The 20,359-nt window shown below is 36.4% G+C and overlaps 1 protein-coding gene and 2 pseudogenes across 2 annotated transcripts; 1 reads left to right on the top strand and 2 right to left on the bottom strand.

The window, feature by feature from the left end:
* Positions 1-7,705: 7,705 nt before the first annotated feature.
* On the top strand, positions 7,706-9,698 carry LOC120139893 (annotated as a pseudogene).
* Positions 9,699-11,391: 1,693 nt separating this feature from the next.
* On the bottom strand, positions 11,392-14,058 carry LOC120139919 (GDSL esterase/lipase At4g10955-like). Of its 2 annotated transcripts, none has more exons than XM_039155016.1 (3): positions 13,977-14,058; positions 12,636-12,748; positions 11,392-12,472 (listed from the first exon to the last, which is right to left on the bottom strand). In XM_039155016.1, exons 2-3 carry the CDS (start codon positions 12,698-12,700, stop codon positions 11,482-11,484), a joined length of 1,056 nt encoding a protein of 351 aa, XP_039010947.1. In that variant the 5' UTR covers positions 12,701-12,748; positions 13,977-14,058; the 3' UTR covers positions 11,392-11,481. The 2 variants fall into 2 exon arrangements, with proteins under 2 accessions (XP_039010947.1, XP_039010946.1); XM_039155015.1 differs by having other exon boundaries at positions 12,636-12,744; positions 13,977-14,010.
* A 591-nt stretch (positions 14,059-14,649) lies between these two features.
* On the bottom strand, positions 14,650-18,759 carry LOC120140039 (annotated as a pseudogene).
* Positions 18,760-20,359: the final 1,600 nt, after the last annotated feature.

Here is a 20,359-nt window from a genome sequence, read left to right as displayed (position 1 = left end):
AGTCGTCATTCCCGGAAATTACCCATTACTATGTTAATGGAGTTTTTCGAGCCTCTATTCAACAGTGGTACTACAAGAAAAGAAACCATGCAGGTATTATTTCTTTGAATTCGTAACTTATCATATTTATATATTTTACTAAGTATTGTTTATTTAAATTTACAGGAACATTGGAACATCGTGTTACACCATGGACTGAAAAAAAGATAACGAAACGTGTTGTGAAGTCAACGTCATGGAGAGTTGAACCATGTTCAAACACTTTGTTTCAAGTACTGGATAATAACTTAAATGGGCTAGTCGATCTAAATGCAAAGACGTGTAGTTGTATGAAATGGCAAACATCTGGTTATCCGTGTGGCCATGTTATAAAAGTTGCTCTTCATTTAAACCAAGATGATTCAAGCGCATACGCTATGGATTGCTACACTACAGAAGTTTATCGACAGACTTATGCCGAGATTGTCTACCCTATTCCACATCCTTCTGAGTGGGACATACCAGATGACTTACAAACAGTTTTGCCACCAGCCATGGACAGAAGGCTACCTGGCCGACCAAAAAGTCACGATCGTATACCGTCTAAGGGTGAAGAGAAGAAGAGATCGACATGTAGTCGGTGCAAGGAAAGTGGTCATACAAGGTTGACATGTGGATCACCAGTGCCATCAAAATCATCTTTTCCTCTACCAAAATATGGATCCTCATCAAAATCCAAAGCTCATATGGTTTCAAGCAAAAGGCAATCATCTTTAAAATCCCAATCATAATTGGCTTCACCTTTTGGGACTGTTAACTTAGGTGATTTTTAAATGCAAATGTTGTATTATGTGGATTTTATGTGTGAACTTTTAACATTTTCAGTTGAATTAATGACTCAGGCCAACCATTTTGACTTAACCAACTCTTGTTATTCAGTTGTTATCACTATTAGGCATGCATTTGACTATCGCAACACGGAAATTACAATCGCAACGAGAGAATCGCAATGCGAAATGAAAATCCCAACATGAAAATCGCAATGCGGAAATGAAAATCTCAACGAGAGAATCGCAATGCGAAATGAAAATCGCAATGCGAAATGAAAATCGCAACGAGAGAATCGCAACGAGAGAATCGCAATGCGAAATGAAAATCGCAACGAGAGAATCGCAATGCGAAATGAAAATCGCAATGCGAAATGAAAATCGCAACGAGAGAATCGCAATGCGAAATTATAAACGCATTGCGATTCTCTCGTTGCGATTTTCATTTCCGCATTGCGATTTTCATTTCGCATTGCGATTCTCTCGTTGCGATTTTCATTTCGCATTGCGATAGTCATTTTTGCCTTCAACATAATGCAGATTGAAATCAACAAAATCAACCATTACATTTCAATCAATTAAACAAGCACAAATAAGAATTATGTTCGCATCAATTACACAAATCAACTTTTACAAATCATCTTTTACAAATCAATTAAACAATCAAAAATAAGCAATAATTCTTATTTCCGATCATCTACTATTGAATCAACTTTTACAAATCAATTAAACAATCAAAAAACAATCAATTAAACTATTGAATCAACTTTTGCAGCCATACATCATTTTCACGCAGTTCACTTCTGAGATTAACCTGCAGAAACCAAACATTTGCTCAAACAACACTTTCTACACATCTAAAACCTACAAACAGCAAATTATTGAATTCTAGGTACTTAACCAAACATTTTCAAACCAAAAGTATATAAACTTACCAATTGTTTATGGACATTTTTATAACGCGGATGCAGGTAGGCAGCGTCTCGTATATATCGATTTAGCCATATAATGCCGAAACCACAAGCCTACTGCAGCTCTATCTCTATCGGTGGGAGGTAGATACTTGATGCTTCCCGTCGTCAAACGCTCCAACGCCAAGCATACGAGAGGACCACAATCTCCTCTGGCTCCGCTCGTTTGTTGTGGCGCGGTCTCGTCTCTAATAACTGTAATATTGAGCTTCTTGGCTTCTTGTTTCCAGAACGAGTCCAATAATTGATCGCATCCAAGAATTTAGCCAAATGAGAGCTCCATCCCTTAATAACATCTCTTAAATCAGCCAATGATATGTAATTTATCATGCTGTCATACACTATTGTCTTAAGGGATGGGAGCTGAAGCTCGACGAGAATCCAATGTTTACGTTCCAAAACAGGGATAAACACCTGCAATCATAAGTAATAATTCATTCATTTGCGCACTTATTTCATAAAACCTTTAAACTCAATCTAAAATAAATACTAACCTTATCGACCTCCCACCATGCAGGATAAAGTTTAGCTTGTCCATTGCCCAAATCAAATGATTCATCTCGTGCATTCTTCAAGTGAACGGCGTGAAAAGACGTCGGCATAATTGTATATCGTATATTTTTATTTTTCTTAAGTTTTCTTATTATTAGAAGACGTGTCACCCACGCATCGATATGCTGTTTTACAAAAAAGACATATATTAGTGACTTACATAAATTTTAAAAAAAAATTAATCAAATTGAAATATAAGAAAAATATAAGACTTACCCCCCCATCGAAATAGCCATTGTCTTCGACCCCTAATAATACGCCCCACCAAGACCGATCAAGCAACAAATAGATATCATCGGTGAGCTTGCATATGTCAGTGAAACACCCCTGGCTCCGCTCATGTAGATAAAAATCAACAGCGGTCTTAGCCCAAAGGGTGTTATCCAGAATTGTGTCCGGTAGTTGTTCCCTCTCCTCTTCAGATACCGGTATGGTACTGGCCGGTAACTCATACGAGAGCCAACTTGAATCCATCATGTCCGGCACGTCAGAGGGTTTCTCAAGAAGCCTACATATGACGCCATGTGAATCGGGCTCTTGAATGGTGGGAGGGACCTCTTCAATGATGACAGTGGCCTCTTGAACGGTGGGAGGGGACTCTCGAGGAATGATAGGGGGCCTCTTCAACGATAGGAGTGGACTCTTGAGGGATGACAGGCGAGTCGGGCTTCTTCTTGCGGTGTCTTCGCACTATTGGGGTGTACGGAGACTTAATAGTACGTGCACGCTGTCTGATGCGTGAACTCCGTCGTGCAAGCATAACCCGACGTAAAGCATCCACTCTATCGGGCCGCTAAATAATTAAATACAAAAATCAGTAAATAAACATACATGATATTTAAACAGTGAAAACAAAGACAAATATGTTTCAAACTTGCATTGTATTCACCCAAGTCATTATTCTATCATAGTTCACAAAATGCATCAGATAACAAAGAAAAATATGTTTCAAACTAATACCCTGAAGTTAGTATTTGTCTTTGTTTTGTCTATTGGTTGAAGTAATGCAATCCATTCAAGTTTCAATTTGCAGAAGAAGAAATAGTTTACTTTCGCAACACGAAACTTAAAATCGCAACGCGAAACCAAAATCGCAACGCGAAATGAAAATCGCAACGACAGAATCGCAATGCGAAAAGAAAATCGCAACGAAAGAATCGCAACGCGAAATGAAAATCGCAATGCGATTTTGGTTTCGCGTTGCGATCTTGTCGTTGCGATTTTGGTTTCGCGTTGCGATTCTGTCGTTGCGATTTTCATTTCGCGTTGCGATTTTGGTTTCGCGTTGCGATTTTAAGTTTCGTGTTGCGAAAGTAAACTATTTCTTCTTCTGCAAATTGAAACTTGAATAGATTGGATTGCATTACTTCAACCAAAAGACAAAACAAAGACAAATACTATTTCACAGTGTTAAAGAATACACAGTTTAGCAGAATTGGCAGCAACCGAACAAATTTACTTTCAACCAAAAGACAAAACAAAGACAAATACTATTTCACAGTGTTAAAGAATACACAGTTTAGCAGAATTGGCAGCAACCGAACAAATTTACTTTCAACCAAAAGACAAAACAAAGACAAATACTATTTCACAGTGTTAAAGAATACACAGTTTAGCAGAATTGGCAGCAACCGAACAAATTTACTTTCAACCAAAAGACAAAACAAAGACAAATACTATTTCACAGTGTTAAAGAATACACAGTTTAGCAGAATTGGCAGCAACCGAACAAATTTACTTTCAACCAAAAGACAAAACAAAGACAAATACTATTTCACAGTGTTAAAGAATACACAGTTTAGCAGAATTGGCAGCAACCGAATAAATTTACTAAGCAATCTAAGTGAAATGGCTAATCTAAGTGAAATTACGAGTAAATTTATCATTAAGTTAAATATGGAAAATCTTAAACTTACCTCGTTGCGTAGAGTATGAACCTCATTCTGCAACGATACTATCATCTCACGTAGAGCGGCAACCTCACCACGTAAAGTTGACACCTCCACACGCCATGCACCATCGTTATCGCGTAGAGTACCGATCTCCTCACGCAAGGCATTGACCTCATCACGTAACTCCCTTGACTCATCCCGTGGAGGTGGAGGTGGAGAGCAGGGAGATAGGAGTCGTGGCATCTTTGCCGGTCGCCTATCATGAGGTGATGGTGGAGAAGAGGCTCGATGATGTGACGGGATAGGTGATGGCTCTCGTTCTAGAGGTGTATAGTCGGGTCGATCGGGTGATGGCTCTAGGTGAGGTGATGGCTCTCGAATTGGAGGAAGTGGATGCTGCTCATCATCCGTGCCATCAAAAAAACTCTGACTAGCTTGCCACCAATCAGTGGCAAGCTCTTCCTCCGTGGGTGTCAGTCTTTGTAATGGAATGTTGGCCTCCTAAAATATAAAAACTCAAACAAAGTTAAACGTCTACTATTAATAACTTGTTTATATATTATATGAAAGTATTTGTGTTAACTTACATTATTTATTGTCGCATATGGTATTAAGTCTTCCCAATCCAACAGAGTTTTCCTCTTCCAGGAAATAGCCCTTGGAATATCATTTGACGTTTTTATTGCATATGTACGCATGCTGGGGAAAGCCTCGAATATCCAAATCTACAAACAATATAATAACAAAATTAGTAATTGTTAAATAATTAATTATAATTTTAGAAACATTATATAGAAATTCTTACCTTAAAGGCCCAAACAAAGCCTGACAAAGTGTATTTGGACCCATCGCCCCGCAAACTTTTGCGGTCATCAAAGGCAGACGACAACTTAGTCCAGGTAGCTTTCCATATATACGAACCCCACGGAAACAGATTCCATGCATTCAGGTCCTCTACCAATATTATTAGCTCCCGATGAATAGGTTGTCTGGCCTCTCTGCCTAAAAAGCCGGCATACACAAGTAGTAGAAGGCATACTCGGACAACATCGACGTCATCCATCCTAGTGAAACCAGCTTTCTTATTAAACAATTTCTTCAGGTCGTCGACATGTAGGTTCGGCTTCTCCATTGACTCATCCGGAAAAACCCGGGATAACCATGATGGGCGGGCGATATGACGAGTGTACCGGCCTACATCATCGTGTCCGAATCGTAGACCAGTGATTAAGCAGAACTCCTTCCGCCCAAAACAAGTATACGCTGGTGGAAAATGAAACCATATCTCTTCCTCACCACGTTATATACTGTCGGGTAGATTTGATGTCATGGTCTGAAGCCACAAATGGGTCAAATTAGCATCTCCACCCGGATGTTGTACTCTCAGCCATGGCCCGAAGCAGGTTTCCTCAAACAATTGTCTTTGAGCAGGTGAAAGCTTCGAAGCAATTGTAGTGGCCAGGCTGACTTTATTTCTCAAGGTCAATTGAGCCGAAAAAATTTCTACAAAAACAATAAACATACCAAGTTAGATATACCAAAAACTACACTGTGAAGATATACCAAAAACAATAAACATAAAAAGTAGTAGTTTATTCTTGAAACTAAAATTTGCAACACTGTTTTGTCTTTTGGTTGAAATGAAAATCGCAACGAGAGAATCGCAACGCGAAATGACAATCGCAACGAGAGAATCGCAACGCGAAATGAAAATCGCAATGAGAGAATCGCAACGCGAAATTAAAATCGCAATGCGATTTTGGTTTCGCGTTGCGATTCTCTCGTTGCGATTTTCATTTCGCGTTGCGATTCTCTCGTTGCGATTTTCATTTCTCTCGTTGCGACAGTCATTCTCTCGTTGCGATTTTCATTTATCTCGTTGCGACTCTTCTGCAAATTGAAACTTGAATGGATTGCATTACTTCAACCAAAAGACAGAACAAAGACAAAGACAAATACTAACTTGAAAATCGCAACGAGAGAATAGCAACGCGAAATGAAAATCGCAACGACAGAATCGTAACGCGAAATGAAATCTAAGTGAAATGGTTAATCTATTATTGAAATGACCAGTAAACTTATCATCAGTTTCAATATGAAAAACCTACAATAATGCAAACATTTCAAAATAAAAATAATTAAAAAAAACTAACCCTCGGAGGTTGATTTTCCATTTCTGAATATTGTGAGGGATTTCTGACCGTGAATGGTTGTGAGGGATTTCGCCGGAGATGGGGACGGAAATCTTCGGAGATGGGGACGGATTTCTTCGCCGTAGAGAGTGAGAGATGGAGATGGGACTGAGTTGTGATTTTAGGTTTTAGGTTATGAGTTGCGATTACGGGATTTTGTCTTAATATTCGTTTTTGTAATTTGAAAATAAAATACGCGTAGCGATTATAATGGCGCTTTAAATATCGCGTTGCGATTTACGGATACGCGTTGCGATTTTATGTATTATATTTGCGATTTACGGATACGCGTTGCGATATACGGATACGCATTGCGATTTACCCATACGCGTTGCGATTTACGGATACACGTTGCGATTTACGGATACGCGTTGCGATTTATGTGTTCGCGTTGCGATTTTCATATTCGCGTTGCGATTTTGGAAAATCGCAATGCGAATTTGTACTATCGCATTGCGATTTTCAAGAATCGCGTTGCGATTTTGGAAACTGATTTGCGATTCTGGGGATCGCGTTGCGATTTTTATTTCGCGTTGCGATTTTGTTGGTCATTTTGGCAAATCCAAAAAAAGTTGGTTAAAATCGTATATTATAAGGCATTTTTGGTCACTGAGGCGATTTTCTCTTTTTTAAATCATACATAAAATTATATTTTAGTTTTATTTTGATTACAGTCGTAAAAATTAAATAGAAATACTAATGTGATATTACATTATGATCATTAATTTTTTTTAATGGCGTGTGGTCAAATCAGAACTACAACAATATGTGGGTGACTAAATTAGTAGTTTATAGTAAAAAATTTTAAACACGGCTCTGGTATACTCCTTGGGTCAAAGCTTCATATAAAGCCAACGGCTACGTTACCGTTCTCTCTATCAAATCGCCGACGCTTTCCTTTTTAGCACCGGAGTAGAGAAAAGCGGCAAAAAGATCGCGCAAATTTGGAAACGGAAAGAGCACAAATATCGGGAAAAATAGAGATGACGAGTAGTGTAAATTAATCGGGTAGTTTTGGATCGCCCACCTCTACAGTTGATTGTTGTTCCCATTCTTCATTTTAAAAAGCTCCCATTTTCAACATTTAGCTTTCTATTCTTTTCCTCCGGTAAAGAATCCGCGGTCTTTCCTGAGCAGAAAGTTTTGGATTTCGGCCATTGCAGCAGCTATGTCCTAATTTCTAGACTGCCATTTCAGAGATTGAAAGAGAAAAGTTCTTTTTTTCTTCTTTTGATTTTCTTTTTTCCTTTCTTCCGTTCTTCACTCGAGGGTGGAAATCAACATTTGTGGAGATGTCCGTTGCGGATGTTGCTTGGAGACGGGTTAGTCAAGAAACGGTTCACCCTGCTTCCGGTTATTTCAATGACCAAGCGGCATTTGACTCCATCTTGATTTACCTTTCAATCCCCGGTTTGGTGATCCTGATGCGGGTCCTGGAGTCCGATCCCATTGCTTCAGTCAAGCTTCGGATCCAGACGTGTAAAGGGTTTGTAGTGAAGAAACAGAAGCTTGTCTTCGAAGGCAGAGAATTGGCTCGTAACAATTCACTCGTTAAAGACTACGGCATAAAAGGTGGTAATGTTTTGCATTTTGTCTTAAAACTTTCTGATCTTTTGCTCATCACTGTACAGTCGAGTTGCGGTAAGGAATTTGAACTTCATGTTGATCGGAATAGAAATGTTGGGTATTTGAAACAAAGGATTGCCACAAAAGGGAAGGGCTTTGTGGATGTTGATGAACAAGAAATTTTTTGTAATGGAGAAAAAGTCGATGACCAAAGATTGGTTGATGATCTATGCAACGATAATGATGCTGTGATTCATTTGGTGGTTCACAAATCAGCCAAAGTTCGAGCTAAGCCTGTCTAGAAAGATTTGGAACTTTCGGTTATCGCCGAGCTCGATTCAGATGAGAGAAGAGGAGGGATTGTAGGAGGTGAACAAATTGAACCCGAGGGGCTTCATATTGTAGCACAAGGACCCTTCGTCAGTGATTTTTGGTTAGAACCTGTTCTTGTTAATCCTAAGGTGAAATTGCCTTTCTTTGTATGGGATATGATAGATGCCACATTCGAAGGGTTGCTGGTAGGGAATAGGCCGATCAGATCATCCGAAGGGACCGGAGGGACTTACTTCGTGCAAGACAAGTTCGGGTTCGATTATGTTTCCATTTGTAAGTCTATCGATGAGGAGCCGATGGCTGTAAACAGTCCACAGGGGTTACCTGTTTCAACAGATGGGGAAGGGTTGAAAAAGGGTACCAGAGTTGGAGAAGGAGCTTTAAGAGAAGTGGCTGCTTATATACTGGATCATCCCATGAATGGACCTCGATCTTTGTCGGGTGAGATGTTGGGGTTTGCCGGTGTACCTCCTACCTGCATGGTTCGATGCTTGCATGAAGGATTCAACCATCCGGATGGATATGAATGTGCACCCGAGAATGTTAAGGTTGGATCCTTGCAGATGTTTATGAACAACTCTGGGAGTTGTGATGATATGGGTCCTGGAGCATTCCCTGTAGAGGAAGTGCACAAGATCACCGTGTTCGATATAAGAATGGTGAATGCTGATAGGCATGCTGGGAATATCTTGATTGGAAAACGGGACGATGACCTGACCGTTCTGACTCCAATTGATCATGGCTACTGCATGCCTGAGTGTGTAAGTACTATCATTCTAAGAATGCACGCCATGTTTGTGTTCATTAAGTGTTTTTGCACATATAGGGGAACTGGTATTGCTGGTTTAGTTGTGTGAATCCTTTTGTGTTCATGCTGTTTTGATCTCATGATCCACTCTCATTACTATACTTACTAGAATCTGAACAAGAGGGGAAACATATAAATATGTCGATTTCAAAACTAATTTCGTTTTCGCTCTGCATGCAGTTTGAGGATTGCACATTTGATTGGCTCTATTGGATACAGTCAAAGCAGCCTTACTCTCCAGACACCATTGCCTACATAAAATCACTGGATGCTGAACAAGACATTGCACTTCTGAAATCATATGGCATGGACGTCCCTCTCAAGTGTGCTCGAACACTCCGTATCTCCACCATGCTTTTGAAGAAAGGGGTTGAATGAGGTCTCACTCCGTTCTTCATCGGAAGCATCATGTGCAGAGAAAACATAAACAAGGAATCTGCAATCGAACAGATCATTCGAGAAGCTGGGGATTCTTTACTTCCAGGCATGAGTGAAGCTGCATATATTCAGAGCATCTCAGAAGTGATGGATACATGGCTTGACAAGCTTGCAAATTGAATTTAATTGGTTCTTTGTCATCCACAAACATAACTAGGTGCGCAATTCATTCGCTGCACTCATATAATTATCAGTCCTTTTATTCTTGGACTGCAAATTAGGAGAATATAGATGGCTAATCCAGGGGCCGCAAGCTTTCAATTTTCTTTTTTTTTTCTTTTAAACTGTCGAGTTATTTATTTATTGATGATGCTATAAATAAATGGAATGGTTTCTAGGATGAATGAGTTATAACTCTGCTAAGACTCCATAGATGACAGGATTATATAGCTCTAAACGAGCAATAAAACATGTACATATTGGTCTTATATAATCCGGAGGTGTGTAAACATTTTGCAGGGTATATTTGTGTTGCCCTTTATTCTTTTAAATTACGTCTTATAAATATAATCAACATTATCTGGATGTATCTATACATTTATAGAGCATATCTGTACATGCAATTAGGACGAGTAAAACTTGACTCAACTTGAAGAAAAAAAATCGAATTTTATGATTCGATTGATGTTAAAACCTCAACTTGACTCTACTCGTAATTTTATAAATTTTATTCGACTAAGAAAAATTGAAATAAAGTTTAAGTTATAAAATAAGACTCGAATAACTTGATGTTTTTAGTAATTAGTAGATTGATTTTCAAGTTCGACTCGAATCTCTCAACTTTGCATTATATATGTATATCACGTATGAAAAAAATATAGATACATACATATATATATATATATATATATATATATATATATATATATATATATATATATATATATATATATGTATGTATATTGTAAATGATTATATAAAGTCGTTTAAATTAGATCAAATTAATTCTATAACATTATAAATATTTATAATTAAATTTAAACAAAAACTCGAATAACTCGACTCAAATCGAGAAAATTTCAAATAAAATTTGAAATATAAAATAGGATTAGTCAACTTAACTAATTTAGATTTTTTTTATTCGACTTGACTAAACTAAACTCGACCAAATACTCACCCCTACAAGCAACCCTTCACCCAAAGTAAGTGTTCACTTTCACATCACTTACCCAATTTCCCTTAAACATACTCTTTCCCTGCATCCAAAAACACCCTTCTCTCTGCGGGAAAAAAATCCTTTTCTTTTTAGGGTTGGGTCAAATTTTGGTATACCCAATTTGTCCACAAAACACAAAAAGTAGTTCTCTTTCTCTTTTAGTGCGAAGAAGCCAAAAATTTTGAGATTACTTGGTCAACGAAATTGTTAAGTAAAGATGGTTAGTGTAGCAGTAGTTTAGCAGTCAATGAATTTCAGTATTTAAATTTACCTAAAATCGATAGATTAGTGACTATATCAAAATATTTTTTTATTAAATATTGAAAAACTCAAAACTAACAAATAATGGTTAACAATTTTATATTATTAGTTAATATACGAATTTGACCGGAGGATCTCAAATTACTTGAAAAGTACAAACTTGGTTAGAAGATGACTAAAATGAACAGATAGAAATTGAGGTTTTCGGTTGGTAATTAGTTTAAAATGGGAATTTGTGAATATAGTGGATTTGATTAAATGAATTAGTAAAACTATGGTTATATATGTTAAATGTTTAAATTATTATTATTATTATTATTATTATTATTATTATTATTATTATTATTAATTTGTTGTAAAAATTCATTTTACTTTTAGCAGGTGGAGTCCATCATGTTTGAGAATACGTTAAAACAATACATATGTTTTTCTTAATCCACAGCAATAGGAACCACTAAAGGACTCCTCTAATGGCACATATAAAAGATAAAGCTGTATAAGGCAAACTATTTGAACTTGTAAACATTGGACTTCAAGTTCAGATCAGGTCTCCACCATTGATGAATCCCATGTGCTTGCTTGAAATCATTTGAAGGACTCAGATTCACTGTCAAGTTTGCTGAAGGAAGCAGATGCAGTGGCTCTGCAACTTCTGCACCCTTTCCAACTACACTCATAAACAGACCTCCTAATGAATGTTGTGTTGCTAATCTCTCGATGGCCCCTGCTCCGATTTCTTCCATCTTTTTCCGGTGCTCGAAATAACCGACATACTCGGAGCAAATGTGGTCTGCGGGATTCACAAATAGTGATGGTGTCCATGCAGACAAAGCTGCAAATGTACCTTCGGACTGACGAGTCCTTGGATTCTTACCCTTTGCAGCAAGAGCAAGTCCTGCTGTGATTACACTGCCTGCGATTCGAAGTCCATGTTTCACTTTCTTATCTTTGATTCTCTCTATCGGGGCGGATAAGAATGGAGGATTGAAGAGGAAAGCTTCCAAAAAATTTCCCATCTTAGCCATGGTCTTTCCAGCCAGCATTACCATGGCTGCCCCCAGGGAATGGCCAGCTAACCAGACATTTTTTTCACCTACGGTAGCAACCATGTTTCGAACAGCTTGCATGCCGATCTCAAACCGAGAGGTCTGGTGTAGCCCATTTCGTATTATGTGGACATCCAACTCAAAGTCTCTAGTGAATGAGTCTGGTCTAGTTATGGTACCTCGAAACGCAATCACATAGCGGGGACTTCGATCGATCAAGACTATCGAGTCATTAAAATGAGACGATGGAGGCTTATACTCATAAATAGCACCAAAGACGGCAAAATCAGCATCATCAACAAGCTTACGAACCAACTTAAAATGAAAGAACTCCCACCATGGAGGAGCCAGAGCTTGAGAACCCTCTCGCTTTTCCTGACGGTCTCGCTCCAAGATATAGACACCCTCAACCAAACTGGCTGCAACTGATCTTCTATGATGTGAATTATTCCTGGGTTTAAGTTAAGACACAAAAAAAAATCAGCTAAGAAACTGTTCACCTGCAAAGATTAATACTGATTTGAAGATCCACAAATTCTTAGAACCTAAACATCTTTAAAAATGAACAAATCCTTGGTTCCTTCCTTTTACTTGGCACAGAAGATTTATCTTACCAGTCTATATTATTGAGGTGTAAGGGCCCTGAAAGACCAAAAACTTCCCTCTCTGAGGCCATCATAGTATTCACAATTCTTTTTGTTTCTCCTTGATATTTAGAAATGCCTAGCTGCATGCACAAGTCATACCAGAAATCGTCATGTAGTCCTGACGAGTTATTAAATCGTCATGTAATCCTGACAAGTTCCTCAATTACTTTAACAATCATCCTAGATCATGAAATAAATTCTATTGCACCTTATTCAAGCAATTTTTTTTCACCACAATATTCAAGCATTTTTGCCACACAACAAACAAGGAAGCAGGTTGGTCCCAAACCATCTTCTGAGCACCTAAATTAGCTTCAAGAAAAATTTAGTACACTCTAGTCTATCAGAGAAAAAGAAGAAAAATTTTACTAAAACAATTCGTGCAAGGCCAGACCAGACACTGGGGGAGCATAACATTCAGAATAGTGCATTTCACTTTTGCCATTTAAAGTTTGCAAGGCTGGTGAGATGGTTGGAGAGGTGAGCAAAACTTGATTTGGATTGAAAATTTATTTTTTTATTTGATTAAATATTAAAAAAACTCGACTAAAAAAACTTGAAAAAAAATTGAGTTATAAAATAGAACTCGAATAACTCGAAAATTTTAATAATTAGTAGATTAGTTTTTAAGTTCGAGCCGAGTCTTTCAGTTGTAGATGATATATGCATATCACATGTGAAATAATATAAAAAAATATAAATATGCATATCATATATGATTTTAGAAAACCATTTAAATTAAAATCAATTAGTAGCATAATATTCTGAATATCTACAATTAAATTTAAACAGAAATTCAAACAATTTGAACCAACTCAAATTTTATAACTTCTACTGGATTCAAGAAAAAATTCAAACAAAATTTGAATTAAAAAAATATTACTCAACTCTACTAACCCTATTTCTTTCACTCACCTTAGATGATTTTGATTGCAGCAAAATAATAATTATTAAAACAAGCCCAGAAGAGAAAGATTACACAAGAATCAGAAAACTATAAAATAATCTCATCTCTATGTCCAAAATTACCTCATAGAACGGGAAATTTTAATCATAAAAATACCGATGCAGAGCCATCAACATCCCTACAGCCTACGGAGACAATAGAACCCAAAAATGGCTGGAGACACCATAAATCAATGTGTTTGTTTTTCCTTTCAAATTTTCCATCTCCATCACTTAAAACAACTGCATTACGATCCAAAAAAAACAGCCTAAAAAGGATCGAATGTATAAAGACGAACACGTAGAGATCAATAGCTAAAACAATCAAATATCGAAATGCTGTTCTGCAGGAAAGAGTGTTACCTTGGGATGGGCGAAATGAGAGGTAAGAGCAGATCTGGGAGATTTGTGAAGATTTTTTTATGAACTGTAGCAGTTAGTTGGCGACACAGAAACGTTGAAATGTCTCTTTCATACACACGGGCTTTGATATTAATAATAAAACGATTTACAATTACAGGAAATAGTTTCGTTCGACGCCCAAACAAACTTTAAAAAAAATACCTATTTATTTACCAAAACCAATTTGTATTGATATATATCAGCTCCAATATTTCAATATTTTAAACCAATTTTTAGTATTTTATTTTATTTATTTCAACTTTTAATAGTTCTAAAATTCTCTGATCGTATAATACAATATTAATTAAATCTATAATTTTTTTAAACTCGCTTAACTCTATACATAAAATTTATATATAATAAACTTATTTTTTTTTTAATAATATAAGGTGATTAAACGATTGAATCTATTCATAATTTTTTTACTAATTGAAAATGAACACATACCTTCTGTAAACAAAACTATTTGAATATGAGGCTTTTAAGAAAAACAACACTCTCTTTTATCAATAAGATCGCTCAATGGATTTACATATAAACCTATTGTTATGTATAATAATTTAAATTGTAGAAAATTTGTCAAATTAGATTCTTATATAAATGTAGCAAACAGATCAAATGATGATGATGCTCCCCCAATGTATGGTTTGTAAAACTAAAACTATACTGAACCACTAAACTACTGCCGTTCATGAAATGAAATACAGCAAAAAACAAGCCCAGTAGTAGAAGCCACTCTTTATATTTTCAATCATAAATGAAAGAATGAATCATGTTTGCCCAAATCAAAATCGAATTTCGCCACCCTACTCGGACCAAGCAGCCGTGTCGATTTCCGCTTGTGCACTCCGGTATAACTCTAGCCTCTTCGCGAGAGCACTGCGTCGCTCCATCACTGCTGGATCCTCATTCAACAGTGCCAACAGTCGCTTTTGCTACAGAAAAAAAATCCCCACAAGTCGATCACACTAATCTATTTCCCCAAAGTTCATTTGGAGATGGATAGAGAGCAGCCGTTCTTACCTCCAGTTTACCCAATTCAGTGTAGAAGAAGTCGAGCAGGCTTCTTTTAGCTTCACGGACTTGACAATAAACTATAGACTTTGGAATCGAGTGGCGCAAACTAGCACAAACCATATTAACATAAGACAAAACGGTTGTTCCTGCTCATACATCATCCGTGAAACCAATGATTAGTTAAATAATCGAGATCTATCATACGAGAAACTTTTTCTGCTTTGGAGTTTAGGAACCTACCTATTCTCCTCAGGTACGAGTCGTTGTATCTGTCAAATATTGATTGTGTAGGGTTGCCACCTTTTTCGATATCTTGAGGAAGCTTTCGGAAGAACTCGACTGTAAGGTAACAACATTCCATATCAACCAGTTGAAGTGTTGCTTTCTTGCTCTGATCCCTCATTCTGTCAAGAGACTCGATTGCAGCATTTCCAACCTCTACTCTAAGACCAGGATACTGCTTTAACTCCTGCAAACCAAACCGAATTGATTCCTTTATACAAACTCAAGGACAAAAGATAAACAGACAGAGGGGCTTAATGGTAACAATAAATAATCCTCCAGAAAGCAAGATTTCTTTGATACATGAATAAGATAAGTAAAGATGGGAATCTACCGGAGTCTCATTGATCGCCTTGTGAACCAGATCCTTCAGAATGGAATGAACCTGAAAAGTGTGATAAAGGAAATTAACTGGATCCTTCAGGATCCAGGTCCGAGCCAAAAAAAATGACAGGAGAAAAAAGAAAAGGAAAACCAGAATAATGTTTTACATATGCCGAATCTAACATACTATTCGACTTTCTAAAATTTTATATCTTACCGCATCAACAGCAGCCTCAGCTGGACCTCTGATGGTAACCAGAGTAGATTCAATCAAACGACGATATCCTTGTTCTGGAGCTATTAAATGTGGTTGATAACCGTCAGCTTCAGTAACGAGCTTCTTAATGTTCTCCATTGATAGCTGCCTGTCAAATTGCAACCTTTTCAAGGCAGCAGGAAGTTGGTTGTCAAAAACATTGTAAACCTTCTCACCACCAGAACGCCTATAAGCAAAAATCAAAGTCAACAAAAATAGCGAAAATGAGTGAAGCTGGTGACAGGGGACTTGAGGATTGTAAAAACACGTGATACATACACTCCATCTAGATGTTCTCTGTAATTTTGATCAAAAAGACGGCATATCTCCATGATTGTATACAACTTTCCCTGTATAAACATTTAGGCCATCAGCAATCCTCAAGGAACTAATAATTGAGTATCAACAGCAAGTAGAAACGGTGAAACAAATCTAAACTAAAGTCACACGCACACACTTAAAACATGAGCTACAAGAAGAGCACACTTACGCCTGCATCAGCAGCGATAGGCCTTCCAAGGCGACTCAATTCAGTTTCAAGTTCAATAATTGTCTTATTAATAAGGGACTGAATGCCTGGAATTCTGGACTTGATTACAGTTTCCAAATGCTGAGACATTAACCAACCAGTTTGACAGAGTTAATAACAATTAAAGAGAATGTTGCACAGAATCAAGTACCATTGCGTCCTTTACAAGAGAAAATCAAGGATAAAAATGTTATAACATAAACAAACACAAACTTCCTATTAGCATACCTTTGAGAGCATCTTACCGAGATGCTCGGATCCCATTCTGTTAGCAAGGTGCCTATACTCTGGTGTACTAGCAAAATACTCACGCTCCCTTCGCCGAGCAGCAATCATGTCAACATTCTTATTAATATCTGCTTGTGAGCGATTCACAACACCAACCCAAGGAAATTTCAGCCGATAAGATTTTCCTTCCAATATCTAAATCCACAAAAAATATGACTCAGAACATGATAGGGCCAAAGGCATCTAATACTCAAGAATTTAAAAGGTTTTAGCATGTGTAAATAAAGCACAAACCAACTTACGTCAACAGCATCAGTGCCCTTATCCATCAGATCAATCTTTGTCAAGACACCAAGAGTCCTCTCCCCTGAAAGATTTATATCAATGCCATGTATTAGAAAATCAGAAATGTGCAACCACAATACGTTGAAAAGCTTACATATAATAGCAACTCTTTTACACAAGTATAAATTGAAAACCAGCCCATGGTTCACATGATATTGTCAAGAACTAGTAGAGAAGATGATCATCTTCTACTAAAGCAAGAAAATACCTGTAGGGTCCACCTCACGGGAGATTTTAATTGCATCTGATGTAGCAAGATCTTGATTAGCAGGTGAAATTGCTAAGATTATACAGTTAGGCTGCATAAAATGTTCACCAAGATCTCGATTAGCAAGATCTGTTCAGCTCTCGTGCTTGCACAAAATAATATACACCACACTTATTTTGGGGCGGGGGAACAGCAATTTACAGCAAGAACTATCTCAGTTGTACTAGATTTCAATAGGAATCGCATTAAAAAAATTACTGAAGGAACATAAAAGCCATACCGCATTTTACCTTCTCAATGTAGGAGCGAACCATATTCTCGATATCTTGTACAATGCTTTCTGGTTGACCCTCTGCATTTGGCAAGATAATCCATCAATTCCCCATAATATTAATCAAGAATTTTGCAAATCTTAACTGATATAGCCATTATACTTGAATAAAAATTAAAATGTGAAGATTAAATTTTAGGTTCCGTGGAAATATATTGCAATCTATCAATAACAGTAGAGTAAAATTGAGATTATGCAATATAAGGATGGAAAATTTCTTTGAATTTTCACAAGGTTTTTCCGTTAACTTACCAACAGCTACCTTGGTAAGACCAGGAAGGTCAACCAGAGTCAAATTGACAACTGAAACAAATTTAATAAAAAATCATCAATAAGTAAAGAAAATCTCTTGTACATTTAAAAACAATTAATAAAATGCAAGAGAAAAAGATAATACCGTTGGGAGAATATATACTAAGATGAATTGGAACACTGGAAATTTGTTTGGATCGCCCAGTTTCTCTATCCGTCTCATCTTGAATCTCCTTCCTAACAGAAGCTACAACGTATATGATAAATAGTTAAAACCTAAGATTTATCTAATTATTCATTTTAAAAAAAAGAATAACAAGAACTTTACCAAAATCGGTAAATCTTTTTCTTGGAAGGTGAAGAAACTCAGCGTATTCTCTGCTTCCTTCATCACTCTTATGAAGCTGTAACACGAGAGGCCTTCGAGTAACAATTCCTGCATTAATTTTTAATCCAAAAAAATAAGGAATGAAAAAAAAGAATAATTTCTTGAGTTTCTTAGAGACGAAGGATAGATTGAAAGAGCGATATTTATTTATCGTCGTTACCGGATCCACGCGGTAAAAATCCTTGCCGACGATGCTTTCCAGCACCGAAGATTTCCCCGAACTCTGTTAAAATTGAAATATCAGATCATCAGGAAATGAAGAAAACAAAAGTTGACTAAAAATTGAGAAGGGAACGAAAGATGGAGTAACGACCTGACCACCGACGACGGCGATCGCAGGTAAAGAGTCCCAAAGAGTAGGCAAGGCGCTTGCTTCTCCATGGTCACCAAGAGCGGTGCAAGCTCTTTGAATCTTGTTCACGAGAGAAATCAAATTCTCCATTTCTTTGAGCAGAAAGATCGGTGCAGGAAACTATAACAGACGTTGGATTCAAATCAGCTAGATCTCACCTGATGAAGCAAATAATCCGCACCGTAGGATCTAAGTGATATGAGAAACCAAAAGCAATGCCGTCTTTGAGAGAAAGAACAGGTTTTTTTTTTTAAGTTTTGAAATGGAGGAAGAATACAGAGATGTCTTTAAATTGAAGCGCATGTCATTTATTATTTAATATTTGTTGACGTTTTAAGAGCTAATATCTCTCTTGGTCCATGTACTTTATTCGAATTCTCAGTTTGGTATATATATTGTTATTTTTTTCAGTTTGATATTTTTATTATTATTTTATAATCATCATCTGTTAACAGGTAATGTGGTATAATCTTATGTGTCATGTATAAATATAAGAATTTAAAAATTATAGTTTATTAAATGATCTCCGTGATTAAAGAGTGTTTTGTTCTTTTTAGTGATCTTGAGTTTGTGCAATTGTGCTTGTAGGATGTGCTTGTGTTATCGATGATGAAAAAAGATTATAAATAGATATTATCTTATAATCATTACCGAATATTTAAAAATAATTATAACTAAATAAAATGAAAAAAGAACTCTTAAAATGTAAAATTTTATTAGAAAATCATAACTTCTAAAATTTTCTGAGAATTATTAACTTTTATGAATGTTAATATTTTATTTTAAAAAATGAAAAGAGTTATATATTTAAAAATATAAAATCTATTTTTCATAATTTGATTTGACTTTTCTGTTAAAGAATAAAATAGGTAAATCGAACTAGTAATTTGAGTAAAGTATAAATGTCAAAAAAACTATTAGACCTAGTTTTTTCTCTGTTTGAATTGAAGCGACGTGTGGTTGAAACTTGAATCCTATCTAATTGTAAGGTGAAGGAACAGAACAATAAAGTAAACAATCGTGGTGAACTCCGGGCCGGGGAGTGATAAAAGAGGTAGTTGGCTTTGGTAAAATCACCTTTGACCCTTCAATTATTTGAACCGAAATTACTTTTTCATTTTGGTTTAATTAAAAAATAAATATATTTAAAACATATTTTTTATTCATTTTAAATGTTTAAAGATTTTTTTAAAAGATAAGTGCACAACGTTTTATTTAATATTATTTAAGATATTTAACCATTAATGATTATTTAAAAAATCGTTAATCATTCAAAACATGATACGTATCATATTTAAAACACACATTTTTTTGATGAAATTCATAAATAAATCGAGATTTCTTCTATTATTAAGCTAGGAATTTGGATATTCCATGTCGGTTTATCTTATGCATTGAATTCGAATAGTTATATATAGGGGTGTAAAAAGCTAACCCGACGTGTAAAATTTACTGAAATCGACTCAAGTTAAAATTGATTTTGACCTACACCGTGACGATCCGAAATCGACTCGAGTCGGAACTGGTGTTGACCTGAACCCGAGTTGGACCTGGAAATTGTGGACCTGCATCCGACCTGAGAACGACCTGAACCCGAATTAAACTGAAAATATGATATCCGAACCCGAACTGCATCCAACTGATATGAACCGGAACCCGAGATTGACCTGATAAATAACTGCTATTACCCGACCTGTTTTCAATCTGACATGTTATGAATCTGACCTGTAATTGACTCAACCTGTAAATAATCCGACATGTTAAAGTGATCTCATATTATCCTGACTTATAAGTGAAATTACAATTAATATAATTATCTTATTTTAAATTTA

The sequence above is a fragment of the Hibiscus syriacus genome, unplaced genomic scaffold (assembly GCF_006381635.1).
Source record: "Hibiscus syriacus cultivar Baekdansim isolate YM2019G1 unplaced genomic scaffold, ASM638163v2 tig00110777_pilon, whole genome shotgun sequence".
NCBI lineage: Eukaryota > Viridiplantae > Streptophyta > Magnoliopsida > Malvales > Malvaceae > Hibiscus > Hibiscus syriacus.
The sequence above is the reverse complement of the archived record's forward strand: the minus strand, read 5'-3'. Positions and strand labels throughout refer to the sequence as shown.